At 36.1% G+C, this 22,636-nt stretch overlaps 1 protein-coding gene across 2 annotated transcripts in view; it reads left to right on the top strand.

Annotated features, from left to right (window-relative positions):
* The window catches only part of MCM6 (minichromosome maintenance complex component 6), a 43,124-nt gene that overhangs the window by 16,331 nt on the left and 4,157 nt on the right, over positions 1-22,636 (top strand). For both annotated transcript variants that reach the window (XM_082465824.1, XM_082465823.1), the window contains exons 8-15: positions 3,343-3,484; positions 5,793-5,934; positions 6,641-6,748; positions 7,618-7,773; positions 10,156-10,284; positions 12,057-12,218; positions 19,980-20,115; positions 20,599-20,754. In XM_082465824.1, coding sequence (XP_082321950.1) covers positions 3,343-3,484; positions 5,793-5,934; positions 6,641-6,748; positions 7,618-7,773; positions 10,156-10,284; positions 12,057-12,218; positions 19,980-20,115; positions 20,599-20,754 — 1,131 coding nt within the window. The remainder of the gene's footprint in view (positions 1-3,342; positions 3,485-5,792; positions 5,935-6,640; positions 6,749-7,617; positions 7,774-10,155; positions 10,285-12,056; positions 12,219-19,979; positions 20,116-20,598; positions 20,755-22,636) is intronic.

The raw sequence follows: 22,636 nt of genomic DNA, 5'->3' as shown, positions 1-22,636 counted from the left end.
GAGGGAAATAGGGAATTGTTGTTTAATGGATAGAGTTTCTGTTTGGGATGATGAAAAGTTCTAGAAATGGATAGGGGTGATGGTTATAAAAGATGGTGAATGTACTTAATTCCACTGAACCACTTAAAAGTTGTGTATATTTTACCACAATTTTTTTTTTTTCTGAAGGTTACTATTTTATTTACACAGATAGTTAAGGACTGGAAGAGAATAATGTTTGTTTTTTTTTAATTGAAGTATAGTTGATTTACAATGTTGTGTTAGTTTCAGGTATACAGCACAGTGATTCAGTTATATACATATATATATTCTTGTTCAGATTCTTTTCCTTTATAGGTTATTACAAAATATTGAGTATAGTTTCCTGTGCCATCCACTAGGTCATTGTTGGTTATCTATTTTATATATAGTACTGTGTATATATTAATCCCAACTTCCTAATTTATCCTCCCCACCTTCCCCCTTTGGTAACCATAAATTTGTTAGAGAATAATGTTAACTTAAACATCATTGGAAATAGATTATTCTTGACATGACTCTTACTAGGAAATGAACCTAGCAGAATTCTTAAATTATATTAAATTTACAAAAAAGTTCGGGCTGCCCACAGCAAATTCTATACATGAAAACATTTTTATAAGTGTCTAACAACTGTAATCTACTTTTAACAAGTATCACTACCACAGGCAGGTAGTCAAATAAGTGCTCACTTACATTTTCTTTGGCTTGTTGATGCCCCTCTCCCATATTTCTTAAACTTGCCAAATGTAGTTTTTCCAAGTTCTTTATTTTCTGAGTTGGTGATTCCTCCCATTCTGTCCTTAGTTCTTCTGCCAAACGAGTGAGTTGCTGATTTCTCCTGTTTTATATCTTCTCTTATTTGTAAAGCAATATCTCTTTCTTGTTCTCGAACCTGTAGCAATCTTAGTTTTCGTCTTCTTTCATAATCTTCCTTTAAAATGAAGGCTTCCTCATTAGGACTCAATCTCAGCTTGCCGGCGGCATTCATCACCTTTCTTTTCGTTTTCATGTAGTACTTTAAATATGAAGGTTCCAGGAAATGGGACCCCGGACTCAGGAACCACGGCTCAGACAGAGAAGGTCTGGGCGGCCGCCACACAGCAGCCTCCCAACAGCCGTTTGTGCGCCTGCAGGGCAGCCATCACCGAGCCCCCGTCACTCTACCACAATGTTTTTTAAAAAGAAAAAAAAAAGGTCATTTAGTCTTCTTTTTTTCTGGCTTTAGGATAGAACTGCACTTAAGTATATTCTAATATGCCAGATTAATATCCTGATCTTGTTTTTCTTTTTAGTTTTCATGGTGGAGAGAGATTTCTTGATGTTTTTTGGTTATATGTACTATGCCTATACCTTGTGGTTTCTTTCATATTTTCTTAGCTCTTGGTTACTAGCTGCTCACTGTCATTAAATCCCCTTGTGTGTTGAGGATTTGACTAAATTTTCAGATCTCATGCTTTACCCTTGTTTTTTCCATCCTTATCTTCCATTTTCAGTTGGAGTTATGGCAAGAATTCATAAGATTATGGGTATTTCTCTTAGGTATATACATATATTTTTAAGCTATTGGGATTTTTACAAGTATTTATTTATTTATTTATTTATTTGCCTGTATCGGGTCTTCGTTGCGGCACGTGGGATCTTTCATTGTGGTGTGCGGGCTCTTCACTGCAGTGCACGGGCTTCTCTCTAGTTGTGGCACACGGGCTCTAGAGCATGCGGGCTCAGTAGTTGTGGTATGCAGGCTCTCTAGTTGTGGTACACGGGCTTAGTTGCACCGCGGCACGTGGGATCTTAGTTCCCTGACCAGGGATTGAACCCGCGTGCCCTGCATTGGATGGCAGACTCTTAAGCACTGGACTACCAGGGAAGTCCCTAGGTATATACTTTTAATCATTGAAAGGTAACCTTTTTTTCTACTTAAATATTTGGTCAATGAAATTGAACTGAAATTCTTTATGTTAATCATCCTTTGTGGATTTTAGAGTGTCCTCCCTTATAATGAGTAGGTGTCAAATTTTATGTTGCTCCATTCCCCCGTAAATTAATCTGTTGCTACATAACAAATTATCCCAAAACTTCATGGCTTGAAGCAACAAACATTATCTCATACAGAATATAGGTCAGAAATTTGAGAGAGACTTAGCTAGGTGGTTCTGGCTCAGTCTCTAATGAGTTTGTAGCCAAGACGTCATCTGGGGCTGCAGTCATCTGAAGGCTTGACTTGGGCTGGAGAATCCACTGACAAGGGAGCTCACTCACTGCTTATGTTAGTGCTAGTTGTCAACTGGAAGCCTCAGTTCCTTGCCACATGAGTCTCTTCCATTGGGCTGGTTCAGTGTCCTCACAACACAGCAGCTGGCTTCCCCCAGAGCCTGCAATCCAAGAGAGCAGATCAAGGAGGAAGCAAAGTGCTTCTCAGGACCTAGTGTCAGAAGTTACACACCTTCACTTCTACCATAGTCTATCTGTGGGAAGCAAGTTGCTAAGCCCAGCCACACTTAAGGAGAGGAGAATTAAGCCCCATCTAGAAAAGAGGATTATCAAATAATTTGTGGACCATTTTAAAACTACCACACCTCCAACACATTTGTTTCATATAGGTTATGAGTCAGAGAAATTTTGTTTATGGAATGGATTTTTAATTTTTTGCTTTTAAGGAGTGTTTTGTATAAATGTACCTAGCACTTTGTTGATGGAATTCACAGAAAGTCATAATAATTAAAACGGAAAAACGTTTCTTCCCATGTCACATTTCTAAAAATCTGGTGTTGTCTTTTTTTTAAATTGTGCATTTCCTTCTTATATTGCATTTATAAACAGTTCTTAGAAGCAGCTGTAAATCACATTCAGCATCTTATCTAATCCATATCAGTTCAATTAGCTTGTATTTATATTCAGCACGGGTCACTGTACCTGATACAAAAGAAGTAAGTCATGGACCATTTCCTCAAACTCTTGGTAGAGCTGTAAGACTTGCCTTTAGAAAGAACTAGTAAATGTGGTAGGCTGTAGTGGACATAGTTTATTTATGGGGAGAGATGTTTGAGGACTGTGACATAGGGAAAGGCTTTGTTTAGGAAGTAGGACTTACGGACAAGGAGAGGCTCTTAGAATGGTGAGCATTGGCATCTATGATAAGGTGAAGACATTAGGACAGTGACTGGGTGACTTTACGTTCACAGGACAAGAACCAGATATTTTCACTCTAGTCTTAGCTTTGCTTCAGCTGTCTCTGCTCTTTTGGTTGGTAAATATGCCTTTGTAGTTTCCTGTGAAATTGTTTAACCTCATGTTGAAAAATACCTTGGGTTTTCATTTCAGGCAATGACGAAGTAAAACGGGGTGTCTTGCTGATGCTCTTTGGTGGTGTTCCAAAGACAACAGGGGAAGGAACCTCTCTTCGAGGGGACATAAATGTTTGCATTGTTGGTGACCCAAGTACAGCTAAGAGCCAGTTTCTCAAGTAAGTGTTTGCCTGAGATAGTACAGCAGAGAAAACAATATGCGTAGTTCCAGGCTTTCTGTGCTACCAAGAATGCAGTCAGTGTGCCCTTACCAGAGCAGGAGTATAAATTATGACTGTTGAATATATAACTCTCTTAGGTTAAGTACACCTTAATTTGTTAAGTAGAATGTAACAACATTTTACAATTTTTTGGATTAGGGAAAAATTGTAATTCCAATCCCACATAGAATTCTTTTAATCTGTGTAAAAGTCTTTGAATATATGAATATATATTTTGATGGTTATAAGTCACAGCATGCATATTTTTAATTTTAATTTACCCTAAATATTTTTCCATGTTTCTTTATTTTCACGATTGTTGTTTTTTGTTGGTATAACTTACAAAATCATTCCCCTAGCCTGATATTAGACAATTTAACAGTAATTTATTTTAATGGTCAAATACAGTGGACATCATAATGTGTATAAGTTTTTATTTTATTATTTTCCTTTGGGTAAATTCCTAGGCATAGGATTGCTGAGATTAAGAATACAAACATCCTTAAGGTTCTTAAATAGGACACTCTTTCCAAAAACAGTGTGATAAAGATGAGACATTTTATGCTAAACTTATCAGTATGAGTACTACTTTAGCAATTTTTGCTTATTTTTAAAAGCTATAATAAAATACTTGCTTACTTTCAAACTTTTAAGAAACTTAGAGGTCAAGATAATAGCAACCAGTTTTTGAGCACTTGCTGTGTTCTTGGTGCTGTGTGTGTGTGTGTTATGTCTTATCCTACCAGCATCCAGACAGGCATGTAATATTATTCTCTTTTTTTAGGGAGGCAATCAAAACTTCTCTGAGCCTCAGTAATTTCCCTAACTTCATAGAGCTGACAAGTGACTCTTAAGCCATGAATATTAGAACTCAGCATTTTGACTGCAAAGCATGTGCTCTTCATATTATATCAAGCTGCCTTTCCTTTATTTGTTTGGGAAATTTTTAACATGGCAATGTTCTAGAACCTGAAACATTTTTAGTTGAAGTTTTGTAACTAAATACTATTTCCTTCAAGTATATCAGGGACTGAGTTCTAGATTTGAAGGTAACAGTCCTGTGTTAAGAGAATTCTCTTTTTTTTCTCCTCATTTCCTCTGCCCCTGCCTCCCACCTCTCCCACCACCACCACAGAAAGATGTACTGCATTGTTGCCTCTGAGCGGTATTATACACGATTATGTTTGCTTTTTAACAATATTAAGTCTTTTGATCCATGAACATGGGATATCTTTCCATTTATTTAGGTCTTTAATTTCTTTCAATAATGTTTTGTAGTTTTCAGGGTATAAGCTTGCTCTTCTTTTATTAAATTTATTCCTAAGCATTTTATTCTTTTTGATGCTATTGTAAATGGAACAGTTTTTGTAGTTTCATTTTTGGGTTGTTTATTACAAGTGTGTAGAAATACAATTATTGATCTTTTATCTTGCAGCATTGCAAGAACTGACTTATTAGTTCTAACTGTTTTAGTGGATTCCATAGGATTTTCTGTTGACAAGATCATGTTAACTGCGAATGGTGATAGTTGTTGTTTCTTTCAAATCTGGGTGACTTTTTCTTGCTTAGTTGCCCTGGCTGAACCTTTCAGTATAATGTTGAATAGAAGTGGCAAGAGCAGACCCCTAAGTCTTGTTCCTGCTCTTAGGGGGAAATCATTCAGCCTTTTACCTTAAGTACGATGTTAGCTGTGGGTTTTCATAGATGCCCTTTACCAGATTGAGGGAAAGTCTCTTCTAGTTAGTTGAGTTTTTATCATGATGGGTGTTAGATTTTTTGACATGCTTTTTCTGCATCTGTTAGGTGGTTCTTATCATTTTTTAATATGGCACGTTATTGAATCTTAGATGTTAAACCAGCCTTGCCTTTTTGGAATAAATCTCCCATCTAGTTTTGTTTTCATTTTTTTGTTGTAGTTGTTGTTGTTTGTTTGCTTTGTTTTGTTTTTGTTTGTTTTCATTTTAAGTGCAAGGCCTTCTAATAGATCATTTTTGCTGAACTCTTTATTATCGATTGTTTTTGCCATGTATGGACTTCATCTTCCTTTAACAGGAATGGATTTGACCTATTTAAAAGACCAAAGGAGAAAAGGCTTTCTATTTGGTCTATGGCATGTGTCTTTATGAATTGCTTTTTTTTCTTAATGCCGCTTTCAAATGTTCTTTTAGAAATTTAAATTCTTACCTGACATAAGCCATAACCAGCTGATAATCCTGAAAAGGATGCTTTGTAGTCATATGTTAATGAATATGATAACCTTGAACAGGCACGTGGAGGAATTCAGTCCCAGAGCTGTCTACACCAGTGGCAAAGCATCCAGTGCTGCTGGCTTAACAGCAGCTGTTGTGAGAGATGAAGAATCTCATGAGTTTGTCATTGAGGCTGGAGCTTTGATGCTGGCTGATAATGTAAGAACATTTTACCCTCTTGGGTATAAAGAAATCAGAATATCCCCTACCCTATCAGTAAAGGCCTATAAGTTCCCATTAAGGAGATGTCCTCTTTTTAATAAGTACTTTTAGTAAATAATTCATGGTTTTATTAATTTAGAAATTGGGATTGTCATCATTAATCAGCACTTTCTGAACTTCTCTAGAACATATTACGTGCCCTGAGCTTGTGTTTGCTGTGACTAGTACTTCTGAGCAGTTTTCCTTTCTAGACTGTGACACATCTATGAGTATATCTATTGCATTTCGCATGTATTTGTCACAGATCAATTAGCTCTGTGAATGTGTGTAAATTGTAGCTATATATACTTATAAACATTATGTTCCAACTCCATCCTTCACTTTCCCAGTCTAAAGTCAACACTGAGGTAACCCAGAATATTTTGACCCTGAGATTTACACTAGGTTTTTATGTTGAATAAAAGTGCAGTAAGTAACTGCATGTTTTTAGTTTCACTCTTGGTTTAAAATGAGTCAAAAGAGTATGGTTCCCTCGAGCTCTGGGAACTATTGTACTATCTTTAGTAGAGGGAGTTAGGATTGCTTACTTACCTATCTTAGTTGTTTAAAAGAACTGAAAGGTCTCTGTGGTAGCAAACTTTGAGTTTCCTTGCAGTTTGACATCTGAAAGGCAGTTTCTTATGCTAGGTTTGTTTGGTTACAGGGTGTATGTTGTATTGATGAATTTGATAAGATGGAGGTGCGGGATCAAGTTGCTATTCACGAAGCTATGGAACAGCAGACCATCTCCATCACTAAAGCAGGAGTGAAGGTATGTGTGTCCACTTCTGTTCCATTGCATCATGCCTTAGCCTTGTAGATTAATGTAGCTCTAGATGATCACTTGGATAAAATGCATTACTTCAACATGAAATGCAGTTTACTGAAACGGAAAACACAGCCTTGAGGATTATTAATCAAGTTGACGGATTATTTAAACGAAAATAATAAGTACAATGTTGTAACTAGCATTAGAGAGAAATCAAACTTTAAAAATAAAAGTAATACATTCAAATAGTTAAGAAAAATGTAAGCAATACATTAAAACATAAGTTAAAAAGAGAAATCTTCCCCTCCAACTCCTAGCACCAATAGATACTCAGAAGTATCTGCTGAGTTTATGTCCCTTTTAGGAATATTTTATCATAAATAAGCATAATACACATACAGTTTTGTTCCTTGTTCATTTAACTTCATAATTTTATTTTGGTAATCTTTCTATACCAGTATATATTAGATCCACTTGTCTTTTTATTACTCCATGATTTTCAATTGTACATACCCCCGTTTGGCTCATTAGACTCTTATAAGGAAGAGTGACATTCAGGTCATTTCCAGCCTTTAGTATTAAAAACAATATTGTAAACATCCTTGTACACATCTTCCTGTACCTAGCTGCAAGGTAAGTTCTTAGTAAGAAATTGCTGGCTTAAAGGGTGTGAACATCATACCATCAACATCATATGGGAGTACCTGTTGCTATATATTATCAGACTTTAATTTTGATGATTCACTGGGTGAAAGATGATATCTTACTCTTTTGGTTTGCATTTAGTTAATTATGAATGAGGTTGAGCATTTTGTCATATGCCATTACAGTTGTCTTTTTAAACCTGTCACAATTTTTCCTTTTGTGGTCAGGCTACTCTAAATGCCAGGACATCCATTTTGGCAGCAGCAAACCCAATCGGTGGACACTATGACAGATCAAAATCATTGAAACAGAATATAAACTTGTCAGCTCCTATCATGTCCCGATTTGATCTCTTCTTTATACTTGTGGATGAATGTAATGAGGTAACTACATGAGCTATCGCTCTGAGCTTCCTTTATTATTTCCAGTTGGAGTAATTGAGTGAGACAAGCCTGGAGGATGTACTCCTGAAGAACTGGTGCATGTGTTGGCACTGACCTTTCATTTCTGTCAGAGTGGCACAGGATTGGACAGAGGTTTATTAAGCAACTGAAAATCACTTGAATTGCTGGTTCTGCTTAATTGTTTTGAGGAATATCAAGTTTTTTGGTTTTGTTGCTGTTTTTGTTTTGTTTTTGGGTTTTTTTGTGTGTTTTTTTTAAAGATTTATTACTTACTTATTTACTTATTTATTTATGGCTGCACTGGGTCTTAGTTGCAGCATGCGGGATCTTTTGTTGTGTTGCGCAGGCTTCTTTCTAGTTGTGGCATGCAGGTTTTCTCTTCCCTAGTTTTGGTGCACAGGCTCCAGGGCACGTGGGCTCTGTAGTTTGTGGCACTCAGGATCTCTAATTGAGGTGCACAAGCTCAGTAGTTGTGGCGTGCGAGCTCAATAGTTGTGGCGCGCGGGCTTAGTTGCTCCATGGCATGTGGGATCTTAGTTCCCTGACCAGGGATCGAACCTGTGTCTCCTGCATTGGAAGGCAGATTCTTAACCACTGGACCACCAGGGAAGTCCCCTTGTTACTGTTTTTTTAATTCTCAAATAAAAAGTATTTCAGTTAATTCCCAACCATACTCTTTAAGATTTTTATTAGATTTTTGTTTTTGTTTTTGTTCTTTCATTAAGGTTGAAAAGAACTGGGGTACCAAACAAATTTCTTTTTTTTTTTTTTTTTTCAAATTGAGTCATTTGTCTTCCTCTGTCTTCCTATCAAATTATGGCATGTGTCACTTTTTTTTTTCCTAATTATGTAAGAGTGTTAAGATTGAATATAAAATTGCAGATTTAGGGACTTCCCTGGTGGCGCAGTTGTTAAGAATCTGCCTGCTAACTCAGGGAACACAGGTTCGAGCCCTGGTCCGGGAAGATCCCACATCCCGCGGAGCAACTAAGCCCGTGCGCCGTAACTACTGAGCCTGTGCTCTAGAGCCCGCGAGCCACAACTAGTGAGCCCGTGTGCCACAACTACTGAGGCCCGCACACCTAGAGCCCATGCTCCACAACAAGAGAAGCCACCACAATGAGACGCCCGTGCACCGCAATGAAGAGTAGCCCCCTCTCGCTTCATCTAGAGAAAGCCCGCGCGCAGCAAAAAAGACCCAATGCAGCCATAAATAAATAAGTAAATAAAAGAAAAAAAATTTTTTTAAACTGCAGATTTACTTACATTCTAACATGTTAGTATTAGAGTTATTTATACTTAGACTTAAATATTTAACAACATTGCACATCTCAGATGTGCACAGAAGTACAAAATGACCTTCTGTAGAAGGTCATGTTGTACTGTACTTTTAACTGCTGAGCATGGAGGTCCTATGTTACATTAGGTACAATGCATACCCTCTTGCTTACAGCAAAATTTTAAATTTATCTAGATAAAATTTGCCTTCCATTAATGTGAATGTTTAGAGGGTTTTCGTTTTTTATGTTTGGGTTTTGTTCTTTTCCTTCACAAATCTATATAAATGTTTAACCTAGTCCCCTCCCCCCCATTGTTGGGCATTGTCTGATTTTCATATATTTCTGTCTATACATAATTTACTAAATTAGTTTTTTAGCTTTTTAGTTAGAAATAATTTCAAACTTACAGAAAAGTTGCAGGAAACACAATAGTGCATATAATACTCATATACCCTTTATTCAGTTCACATATTAACTTTTTGCCCCGTTTGCTTTACCATTTGCTCTGTATCTCTACTTTATTTTTCTGTACTATTTGAGAGTAAATTGCATATTTTTAGTATGATTTTATTTTTTTCAATGTTAACGGTTCTATGATGATCATCATTCGTATGTTCATAAGCGGCAATGTAATGTAGTGGCTAGGAGGTTGGACTCTGAAACTAGACTCTTCAAATCCTTGCTCTATTACTAACTGTGTGGACAAGTTACTTAATCTTTCCAGGCCTCAATTTATTCATCTGTAAAATGGGGGTAATATTATCTACCTAATAAATTTTTTTGTGAGGGTTGCATGAATTAATGCTTCTAGACACACTTAGGGCCCTAGAAATCTTATTTCTGCCATATTAAAGTCAGTAAATTCCTTCAGGAATAGTCTTAGAATAAGGCAAAGGTATATATTTAAACTTTTGATTTTGGATGTGGTACTAAATTTTCGTCAGAAACTTGAACCCATTAATACATCTTACAGTGGCATATTAGAGCTTGTTGTTAGCTATAAAAAATTTCTTAATGCCTGGGATAGTCTGGAGTGGATATTACTATAACTGATTAAAATGATTTTCTTATTTTGAATTAGGTTACAGATTATGCTATTGCCAGGCGAATAGTAGACTTGCATTCAAGAATTGAAGATTCAATTGATCGTGTGTATTCCGTTGATGATATCAGGAGATATCTTCTTTTTGCGAGACAGTTTAAACCCAAGGTAACCTGCCCTTTTGTACTGTAATTGGGCATAATGAGTATATGAAAGTGGCATTTAAACAAAAGCGTTGTATGGAAATTAACTGAACCTGACTTGTTTGGGTGTTTCTTTAAGGTCGTTTGGTTGGTTGGTTGGTTGGTTTGATTTCGGTTTGGGTTTTTTGGTTTCTTTTTGGTTTTTTTGAGAACAGTTTGTTTCCTCAGAGAGACTTGAGAAAAGGGAATTTTTTAAAAGTCTGAAAAATTCCATTTCTTTTACTTTTTAGGTACTAATAAAAAGATTTTTATGGGTGAACAGTTTTGAATAACCAAGTAAAGTAGGATACCCTTTTATTTCAACCATTATTCCTAAGAATCTTAAAACTGCATGTGCTTAAATCAGTAGTCTACTGAATGCTCTCGAATCTGTCTCTGAGGAAAGCTTGGATTCCTCTAGGTTACTGTAATGAACATGAGTAACTCTTTAACAGTACAAGATCCAGGGTGCTCACTTGGACATTTATTTTTAAGATAAACCTCCAAAATGCATATTTTTTTTGACATTTTCCTAAAGTAGAGTACAAAAAAAAAATTTGTTTGATTCTTGTTGAGGTTTTTACACTCTTTCTGGCTTGACTTTTGGGAGTTATGCTTAGATTTTAATTATCTGTCACCTTCACTTGATTATCCATAATATTGGGATTGACTCTCACTGTCCCAAGGGAAGGGTAAAGTGCTTTTGTTTGCAGAGGCATTTGTTCTCCATGACTGTGCTGGTCCCTCTTGACCTTGGCATGCTTCCTTAATATGCTTAGTTCCTTGCTCTGAAAAACAGTATTCTTTAGTATGCCTCATTTTGTTGTTATTATTTAACTAATAATAAGGTTGTTATTATTTAACTAATAATAAGGTATATATACAGTAGGGGATATGTTCCAAGACCCCCAGTGGATGCCAGAAACCACAGATAGTACCAAGCCCTATATGTACGATGTTTTTTCCTATACGTACATACCTGTGATAAAGTTCAGTTTATAAGTTAGGCACAATAAGAGAATATCTGAATTGCCAGCATTACTACTATTGCACTTTGAGGCCATTATTAAGTAAAATAAGGGTTACTTGAACACAAGCACTATGTTACCCTAACAATTGATCTGATAACCAAAATGGCTACTAAGTGACTAATAAGCAGGTAACATATACAGTGTGGATACGCTGGATAAAGGGATGATTCTCGTCCCAGGTGGGACATTGGACAGCATAAAATTTCATCACACTTCTCAGAATGGTGCACAATTTAAAACTTATGAAATTGTTTATCTCTGAGATTTCCTATTTAATATTTTCAGACTTCAGGTGACCGCAGGTAACTGAAACCACAGAACGTGAAGCCACTGATAGGGGGCAGTATTATATATATTGACTTATCTTTTTCTCAAAGACTGCATAAGTTAATTAACTGAGCCTCAAGAATAGCCTGAGTAGTAATTTGTTTAATGAGCTTTGGCATCTTGGGTATAAAAGTATACATTGTTTAGAAATGGTCATTTGCTTAAATACTAACTCTGCTGTCTTCCTATTCATAAAATTAGTACATGGAATTCATAGTCCTCCTTTGTATTAGTTTCTTTTGAAAGGCATTTCAGTATTAATTTCTTGTCATTGGTTTCAAAGTTTGGACCTTCTCAGTTCCCCCAGAGTATCTTCACCTGGGAGGCTCTTAAACTTAATGTTTAAAGCCACTCCCATTAAGTAGAGAAATGCTCTGACTTCACTGATATTCTGAAACAGATTTCTAAAGAGTCAGAGGACTTCATTGTGGAACAGTATAAACGCCTCCGCCAGAGGGATGGTTCTGGAGTAACCAAGTCTTCATGGAGGATTACAGTGCGACAGCTTGAGAGCATGATCCGTCTCTCTGAAGCAATGGCTCGGATGCACTGCTGTGATGAGGTATCAAAGTCACTCTAACATAATGGGAAAGAGAAATTGATTTGTTGGCTTACAAGCTGTTTTTATGTTTGGTATAGGACATACTAGCATTCGCTGCAGATTTATTTTTATATAACTGTTGAGTGCTCATAGGATACATGACCCCTGACCCTGGGGTTTTTCCCTTGAAGAATGTTGCTGTCAACCATTTATTGAATGTACTAGTTAGATTAATGATAATGAGATAATCATGACATAGATTATAGAGTACATACATATAGAAGTGAGTTCAAGATTAATGCCATTCATTCAAGGAAAATTTGTTTAAACCCTACAATGTGCTAGGCCTGTGGGCAGGGGATACAGATATGATGATGTAGCCTCCAGTCCTAAGAAGGGAATTCTCCTCCTTTGTATAACATGTGGATATTAAATTGTTCTTTGAGCCCTGGGTTCTACAGGTACATGTCAGTGGGTATTTAGGGAGTAAATGGGGAGCAGAATGGAAGGACGCCGTCATCTCTGCTTCAGGCAAATAAGCCCTGCTTTTATCTAGCTTTATATTTTAGACAGTGTAAGATTTTGTTTGAGGAAGGAGTTTGGCTATTTTTCTTAATAGTATGATTGAGGTATAATTCACATAGAGGAAAATGTACAACTTTGACTTTTTACATACACCCTTGTGGCCACTCAGCTCATAACATAGAAGGTTTACATCATCCTAGAAAGTTCCCTTGCACCCTTCCTTCCCCAGAAGTAACCACTGTTCTTACTTCATTCACCATTTCTATCCCATAGATTTCATTTTTTGGCTTTTTTCCTTTTGTCTAATTTTTCAAATTCTCTGATGTGGTGCTTTACTGTTTACAAAATACTTTCACACTGTCTTACTTGTTATTCTTTGATTCTCCTGACATTTAATGGACATCTTTGTAAGTTAGGAGATGAATAAAAGAGCCCCTGTCTTCCATTGCTGATAGTTTGGTGGGAGCAAGACATATGTTTAATTAAGCATGTGAAATATGAGAGAGGATATTATGATAGAGTGTCATCAGCAAAGAGTACAGAGATCAATGAATTCTTTCATAACAAAGGTGGAGGGTTTGGGGAGATGCCAACATTTAAACTGAATCACTGAAGGGTGTATAGAATTTTGGTAGGCATTTTTAGAGTGAAGGTGGAAAGTTTAGCAAGAGTGTAGGGTATTGGGAGGAATGTAGTGGAATCTAGAGAAAGAATAGGCCATGATGGAGGGGAATTCTTAAAAACCATGCTAACATTTGTACCTTTTTTTTTTTCTTCATTGTAATGTTTCTTAAAATGAGTTTCACAGAACTGACCTGTCTTGGAGAATTTCTAACAGATTTTTCTTTCCTTTTTTTGGTTTTTCAGTAGGTAGCAAATTCACATGATATGAAATAAATATACATATATATGCATATATATATACACAGATACAGTTCCTGAATAAAATCGAGTGTTTTGCATATATTTAAGAGCCATTTCTACTTCCTTTTATGATCATATTCTTTGTTCATTTTTTACTTATTGTTTTATTAGAAAGGCCTCCCCCCACTCTAAGATTATAAAAGAATTTTCTCAGGATTTCCTCAGGCATTTAGATGGTTTCATTGTTTGTATTTAAATCATTCAAACATTTGGTATTTATCCTGCTGTAAGATGTGAGGTGTAAATCAGTTGATTCTTTTTCAGCTAGTTTCCTAGTTGTTCCAACACCACTTACTGAACAATCCATCTTTTCCATACTGGTTTGGTACACTTTTATTATATATTAAATTCTTGTGCTTGTTAGGATCTTTTTCTGAATTCTGTTCCTGTGCTGTCTCAGCCTCCTCTTGCATTAGTACCACAATATTTTAAATGTTCTCTTTTGTTCCACTGCACTGTTGCACTTTTGTTCCAATGCATGTTCCACTGCATTGTTCTCTTTTGGCTGTTGTGAACTTAATAGCCAGCTGGCTTTATTTTGTTTTGGTTTTTATTGATTATTGATATTCACTGTTTGAGGAAAGCATCCTAGGAACTTGTTTGGAAAACCCAGGAATTTTTGAACAAAGCACTAACCATTCTGTCTCTAGACTGTTGTTCTAATCTACAGATTCTGAACTTGAGCTACAACATTTCCAGCCTCCAGCCACCTCTGCTCACTTCAGACTGGCCCACATAATCCTGATTGGCAAGAACCAATTCCTTAATACCTATCCTATTGCTCCTGAATTCAGTGGTTTTTGCATACTGACAGACTCCTTGGTTTGTCTGAAGTCAAGGGCAGATTCTGTTGACATTCAAGGACCTCTCTGTTCAGCCCTGAAATGGGTTTTTCCTCCAATTGCATGGCTTGTCCCTATACTTGTGCTACTAAATGTATAAAGGTATATAATTATACCACCCCCTAGATTTTCCCTGATTGTTGAATATATTGTGAAATGTGAAATACATTCACCCTTAAAGCTATCTGTCCATTTATCTTTATTTCAAAAATCTGAACATAGAGCCAGCATATACTTGAGCTCAGTATTTGAGGTGAAATTTAAATATGAATAAAATAAAAATAGTACACCCCCAAAAAAATTATTGATATTGAGAGTATGTTAAATTTATATGTTAATATGGAGAATTGACTTCTTTATGATGATTTTTCCTGTCTAAGAAAACATAATAGCGGTTAGAATCTAGATTATGCCACTATAAAAATCTCAGCTGTTTAAAACAGAAACAATTATATTTTTTTGCTCGTGCTTCATGTTCATTTATGTTATTAGCCAGAGGCTCTCTGCTTCACATCGCTCAGAAATTCAGGCTGATGTAAAGGCTTTCTTGACATACACTTCTATGATCACAGAAGACAGAGAAAAGACAAGGTGAATCATATGCCATTTCTTAACCTTCTGTCTAGAAATGACATGACACTGCTGGTCACATTTCATTGGTCAGAGGGATTAACATGGCCATACCTAAGTTCAAGAGGTTAAAGCAGTGCCTTCCTTTCAGGTGTCTAGAATGAGAAAAGCAAATATTCGTTAACAGTTCTGAGTACCAGAGACCTCATTATCTTTCCACTTATGTCTTTTGTTTCACTCAATAGGTTTTAAAGTTCGTATGATTTTTGCATGTTTCTTGTTGAATTTATTTCTTGATATTTTGTTATTTTTGTGGGTATTGAAGGTAGACTTTTTTTCATTTTATATTTTAACTGGTTGTTGCTTGTATATATGAACTATTGATTTCTGTATGCTAGTTTTGTACCATACTGATACCTTTTGTTTGTAGTAGTGTTTCAGTTGAGTCTGTTGATTTTCCAGATTTTTGTTCTTATTTGCAAATGATAAATGGTGTATGTTTTTCTTTCTATTCTTATTGAAAAGTAAACTTAATCTTTTCCCATATTCTCCACTAATTTACTTTTGCTGTTGCAATACAATGTCTAATAATTACGACATTGGACATTTTTTTCTTGTTCCTAATTGGCTCTGTGGCTGAGATACGATGTGTTTTTTTTTTTTTTTTTTTTTTGTTACGATGTGTTTTTATCAATAGGAACTATACATTTATTATTATATCTTGAATATTTTTATCAAGAAGATTGATTTTTTTCTTTTTTGGCCAGTTGTCTTTTTAGTGTGTATAGAGTTAATCATGATTTTTTTTTTCTCCTGGATCTATTAAAATGAAAAATAATTTAATAGACTTTCTAATGTCAAGCCTTCCTGGAATAAATCCCACTTTTTTAATGCATTTGGCTTCTGTTTGCTGTTATTTAGAATTTTTAAAGCAGTACTCATAAAAAACATTGCTTTCCGTTTGTTTTTGCAGTCTGTTTTATTATCGTGGTTATTTCATTTAAATTTTTGAAAGTTTTCCCCTTTTTTCTCTATTCTAGAATGGTTTTCTATTGCATTAAAGTTATCTGCTGTTTTACTGATATGAATTCTCAAGTAAAACTCTCCGGGTCTAGTGTGTACAATTTGGGTGCATGGTTCTTAATTTCTGCCATGGAAGTCAGTCTTGTTTAGATTTTCTATCTCTTCTTGGGTCAGTTTTGGTAAGCTACATTTTCCTAGAAAAGTATCCACTACCAAGAGTTGTTTCAGAGTTTAATAATATCCAGTTAGAATGTGTTTTTTTGGTTGCTTGTTTTAATTTTACTGCATTGTGATTAGAAAATGATGTCTATGTTTTTCATTTAGTTTTTTGGTTTTTTGGAATTTGGTTTTTTGGATGCTTTGTAGCCCAGAGCCCATTTCCATAAGTGTTCCATGAGCACTTCAATGGAAAGCCTAGTCTCTGTTTACAGTGTATATAATTTTATATATATCTGTGAAGGGAGAGGTTACCTTATTATGTTACATAGGTTTTCTATTTTTTTGTGGGGTTTTTTGGTCTACTGTATCTTCTCTAGATTGAAAGTTAAAAGTCTCCTATGGGGACTTCACTGGTGGTGCAGTGGTTGAGAATCTGCCTGCCAATGCGCAGGGGACACGGGTTCGAGCCCTGGTCTGGGAAGATCCCACATGCTGCGGAACAACTAAGCCCGTGAGCTACAGCTACTGAGCCTGCGCTCTGGAGCCCGTGAGCCACAACTACTGAAGCCCGCGTGCCTAGAGACCGTGCTCCGCAACAAGAGAAGCCACCACAAGGAGAAGCCCGGGCACCGCAATGAAGAGTAGCCCCCACTCGCTGCAACCAGAGCCTGCGCACAGCAACAAAGACCCAATGCAGCCAAAAATTAATTAATTAATTAAAAGAAAAGTCTCCTATGAATAGTTTTTATTTCTCTACCAACATAGTTATTGTCTCTTTGTATTTATCCTTTTTTCTCCTGTAATTTCTATTTTACTGATATTGTTGTTCTCTTAACTGATACATATATTTTCATTGAGATTTGTACCTTCTAACTTTGTCTCATTTATGCTTTTTGGCCTGAACTCCACCTTGCTTTCTTTGTTTGGTATCCCTTTGCCTAACTTTTTACTATTTTTCGGCATTTCTGAGTAAGTTTAAGTGTGTCTTATATACATATACAGCATAGAGTCGGATTTTGTTTTGTGATGCAAACAAAATTTTTTTTAGTATGTAAGTTAAACCCATTTACATTTATTGGTATGAGAGATAGGTTTATTTGGGTTTTTGTTTTTGTTTTTGTTTCTTTTTATAGTTGACATGATTTTTCATTTTGTGGTCACTTTGCTTTTGCTTGTGTGTGTAGTTCTGAGACTCAGAAAGTTATTTTATTTTAGTGGTTACTTTTATTATTATAACTTTATATTGTACCCTTAGTTCTCTGTTGGTTCTCTACTATGAAGTGATAAAATTAGCATGTTTCATCTTCTTTCTTCTTCCCTTCCCTCCCAACCACCTGATTTTAGTAAATAATATTTTACTGTTTACCTTTGCACAGTCAGATATGCTTATCCATGGCTTGATTTATCATCTGTTACAGGTGAGAGGCAATCAGCAAAATTTTTTTTTTTAATTGGGATATAGTTGTTTTACAGTGTTGTGTTAGTTTCTACTGTACAGCAAAGTGGAGTTCCCTGTGCTATACAGCAGGTTCTCATTAGTTATCTATTTTATACCTATTAGTTAGTGTATATATTTGTCAATCCCAATCTCCCAATTCATTCCACCCCCGCTTTCCCTCCTTGGTGTCCATACGTTTGTTCTCTATGTCTTTCTGCCTTGCAAAAAGATTGATCTGTGCCATTTTTCTAGATTCCACATATATGTGTTGATATATGATATTTGTTTTTCTCTTTCTGACTTACTTCATTTTGTATGACAGTCTCTAGGTCCATCCACGCCTCTACAAATGACCCAATTTCGGTCCTTTTTATGGCTGAGTAATAGTCCATTGTATATATGTACCGCATCTTCTTTAACCATTCATCTGTCGATAGGCATTTAGGTTGCTTCCGTGACCTGGCTATTGTAAATAGTGCTGCAATGAATATTAGGGTGCATATGTCTTTTTGAATTAATGGTTTTCTCTGGGTATATGCCCAGTAGTGGAATTGGTGGGTCATATGGTAATTCTATTTTTAGTTTTTTAAGGAACCTCCATTCTGTTCTCCACAGTGGCTGTATCAATTTACATTCCCACCAACAGTGCAAGAGGGTTCCCTTTTCTCCATGTCCTATCCAGCATTAATTGTTTGTAGATTTTTTGATGATGGCCATTCTGACTGGTGTGAAGTGATACCTCATTGTAGTTTTGATTTGCATTTCTCTAGTAGTTAGTGATGTTGAGCATCTTTTCATATGCGTCTTGGCCATCTGTATGTCTTTGGAGAAATGTTTATTTACATCTTCCTCTCATTTTTTGGGCTATCAGCAAATTTACTCCCATCTCTCGGGTCTCCCTGTACCCCTCTATCTTCAGGACATATACCATTTACATTTTGCTCTGTCACTCTTAATTCCCACGTTTGTTTAAGTCTTAGTTTTGTAGCTAAATATGTGCAAGGCATGATCATTGGAGATAAATTTGTTATGATTTCTAACTTATCACTTTGCTGATTGAAATTTGGCCTTTTTTCAAGGGTTTGATGAAAAAGATGAGTTCATGGGAATAATATTCCCTGAGTGTTATGTTCAACAGGGTTATTTGTATTCTTTACCTGAATGACATCCAACCTCTGGCTCATATTTTCTTTTCTTATAAATTTTTCTACTGTATCCTGACATCACTTGTTCTTTGGGAAAATCTGAGGCCAGCCCTTGATTATTAATTTTTCCTCCATAAGTAGTTTGATATTTTTCTCTTTCCAAAGTATTCTTTCTTATTTTTATAGACCAGTAAGCTTACTAGGATATGTCTTGATATTGACTGTTCTCAAATGACTTAAAGTTTCATTGCAGGTGGTAATGTATTTAAAGAAAAAAAAAAAAGGCTGCTCTGCTAGGTTTATCTGTTGTTAGGGGCTCAGCTTGTTAGGAAGGGAGTAGATTTAGAGAGACTGTTGGTTATTTATACAAGGACTTAAAGCAATCTCCCCCCGCCCCCAAATAGACTTGTAATTTTTCTTCTAAGTAAGCTTTTTTTTGAGGCAAAACATACGTACAGAGTGTACAAATCACAAGTGTACAGTTCTGTTAACTTTCAGTGAACATATCTATGTAATCTATACCCAGATCAGGAAGCTCTCTAAGAGCTACCCTTTCAGTTTGTTTACAGTCACTGCTACCATTCTCTGAGGATAACCTTTTTTTTTTTCTTTATGGTTATATAGTAGTCTAACCATACTTTTCCTGATGGTTAGTTAGGTTGTTTTCAACCTTTTTTCCCCCTCCCAGTTGTGGTTAAACACACATAACTGTCAGTGAATGTATCACAGTGATTGGCTCATTCTTCTATTAATGGACATTTGGATAGTTTCCAATTTGGGTTCTTATGGGATGTGCAGGTCTTTTAGTTCATCTGGTGTATTTGTATGTACATTTCTGTTTGGTGTTTACCTAGGAGTGGAATCATTGGGTCATAGATTGTAGGTGTGTGCAGTTTAGTAAAGCCTGAAAATCAGTTTTCCATAATGGTTGTAACAATTTATATTCCCAACAGCAGTGAATTAAAGTTGTCTACATTCTCAATATTGTCGGTCCTTTTAACCATTCTGGTGAATTTATGGTCTTCTCTCATATTTTATGTTGTGTAGAGGGAGAGTGTGAGAAAACCAAAATGCCACTGTAATTTCATATGGAGAAAGTCTGTTTGGTATGTCAAAAAGACTGGCTTACTGATTTACTTAATCTTGATTGGCTTAGGTCCAGCCTAAACATGTGAAGGAAGCTTTCAGGTTACTGAATAAATCAATCATCCGTGTAGAAACACCTGATGTCAATCTAGATCAAGACGAAGATGCCCAGATGGAGGTAGATGAGGGCCCAGATGGCATCCATGGTGAGGTGTCTGTTCATGACTGTTCTAGAGTTAGGGACCAAAATGTTCTCTGAGATGTCATGGTAAAAGTGCACTTACTGATGGTTGTGAAGTCTATGTAGCAAAAGGGGAAAAAATGGATATTGAATTTTATTAACTGTTTCTAAGTTAAAATATAATTAAATAGTTGATATAAAATATATATGCTTGAAAGACAGAGAAAAAACACCAAAATGGAGATAGTGGACTTAATATTGCAAATGCACTTTCAGATCATGAAATCCTTTTATCTCCCAATCTTCCCATCCCTTCCAAATGGGTTTTTGTCTTCACTGGTAGCATTTATAAAGTTTCTAATTTATTTGTACAATTACTAAATACTGAGTATAACTATATGGTTGTTTTAAAATTAGTATTAAAGTATAAGTAGTATATTTATAAACATTTAATAGGGGAGTATTGGAGGCACAGAAACAAGATTCAAACAGTTAATATTTCACTTAGGTCGTGCTGATAGCCCTGCTCCTGTGAATGGAATTAACGGCCACAGTGAAGACATGAACCAAGATTCTGTTCCGAAAGCCTCCTTAAGGCTGGGCTTCTCCGAATACTGCCGAATCTCTAACCTTATTGTGCTTCACCTCAGAAAGATGGAAGAAGGTGAGGCCATACTTAGTGCTGCTCACATGCTGAGTCATTTACATAAGCTGTATTCACATAAACAACTTTTTTTTTTTTGTCTAACGTATCTTTTTTTTTTTAACATCTTTATTGGAGTATAATTGCTTTACAATGGTGTGTTAGTTTCTGCTTTATAACAAAGTGAATCAGCTAACAACTTCTGATTCCTAAAGATTGTGTTATTTTGTCAGAAGAGATGAGAATCTGTTAGACAAGCTCACTTTGGCAAACAAAATCTACTAGGGAATGTCAGCATATCTACCAGCCTAGACATTTCCCCACAAGTTCATTGTCAAAGGTTTATGACTCATTAATGTCCTTGGCCTATTTTAATATTTGTGAAGCCGAATTTGGGATCTGATAATATATAAAGATGCACTTAACAAATGTTTTTACAGATGCAAAGTCACTTTTCCTTACAATGGGTTTGTTTAAAATGGATGGACTCTTAGGGTATTTATATTTCATAGACAAGTAATTGAACTCAAAAGACTATTAGCACAAGTACATTCCAGACTAGAAATGAAGTAAAATCCTCTTTTCTCTGTAGGTAAAGTGTGATATCTGAACATTAGTACCCTTCCTGTTCTTAACTGCTTTACCATGCTATCCAAGTTTTCTCAACCTATAATTAGCCACAAGGCAGAGGAAAAGTGATTAAATCAAGAGGTTGAACTTAAACTTCAATTTGGTGATTAACCATCAGAAAATTCTTATTTGACTGTCAGTATGCTGGCTTCCGGACATATTCTCATCACAGTGTCCTAACTGCGATGGAGGAAGAGAACACCAGAGATTTTCTTAGCTTACTAAAAGATTTAAGCCCTTTAGTTTCTGCCCTCATTCCCCTGGGAACTGTGGACCAGTGGGAAGGAGGAAAGAAGGCAGTATAGAGGCCACTAGGACAGACAGGTTTTAGTTCCAGTCCCTTCTCACATAAAAAGATTTGGGAGCAAACATTCCTGTGTTCACATTGTACTTCATTATTCTTTCTCTCTCTCATGCAACTAAGTTTTAAACATGGCCAGCCATCAGTGGAGCAAAGATATGATTAGCACCCACACAGTGCATTCCACAGATAAATTCTAGGTCTTCCTCCTTTCCCTAAAAAAAGAAAAAAGACACTATTCACCCAGCCCGGTAAGTTATTAATTCACAGTCTTCAGATAGACAGCTGTTTTCTAGCAAAACTGTTTTCTTTTTTTAATTCATTTATTTATTTAGGCTGCTCTGGGTCTTTGTTGCCACGCGCAGGCTTCTCTGGTTGCTGCATGTGGGCTCTAGGGCACGTGGGTTCGTTGCGGTATGTGGGATCTTTGTTCCCCAACCAGGGATCGAACCCAGGCCCCCTGCATTGGGAGTGCAGAGTCTTAACCACTGGACCACCAGGGAAGTCCCCTAGCAAAACTTTAAACTGTAAACCAAGGAGGTTACTTACTCAAAAGTATTTGGACAAACCACTGAAATTTGAGTACAACCATAATAAAACTTTTCAGAGGCATCATCAGTAAAGCTAAAATTTTCCTATTTTGATTTTGTATTTTATTAGCAATTTCTAAAATCAAGACGAAGTTTTCTTTTATTATGCTTTATATCTGTGATAGTTTAAAATATTGCCAGGTTCCAACTTTTCTTGTGAATTTAGAGTTCTGGGCTCTAAAGGGCAGGTAGTTCAGTCAATAAAGATAGACCTTGCTGGAATAAATTGGTAATTTTTTATTTTTGAGTGAACGTCTATGGATTTCACTCCTTGGTTGACCTCAATTCCCTAAAGTGTTCCCCTTTCCAAAGAGGAATAGTTGTATTTAAGCAGTTTTGCTTGCTGTGACTTCATTCCTAATTTATGCTTTCAACTGCTGTT

Source organism: Balaenoptera physalus (genome assembly GCF_965194825.1).
Source record: "Balaenoptera physalus genome assembly, chromosome: 6".
NCBI lineage: Eukaryota > Metazoa > Chordata > Mammalia > Artiodactyla > Balaenopteridae > Balaenoptera > Balaenoptera physalus.
This window is presented reverse-complemented; position numbering and strand designations above follow the sequence as displayed.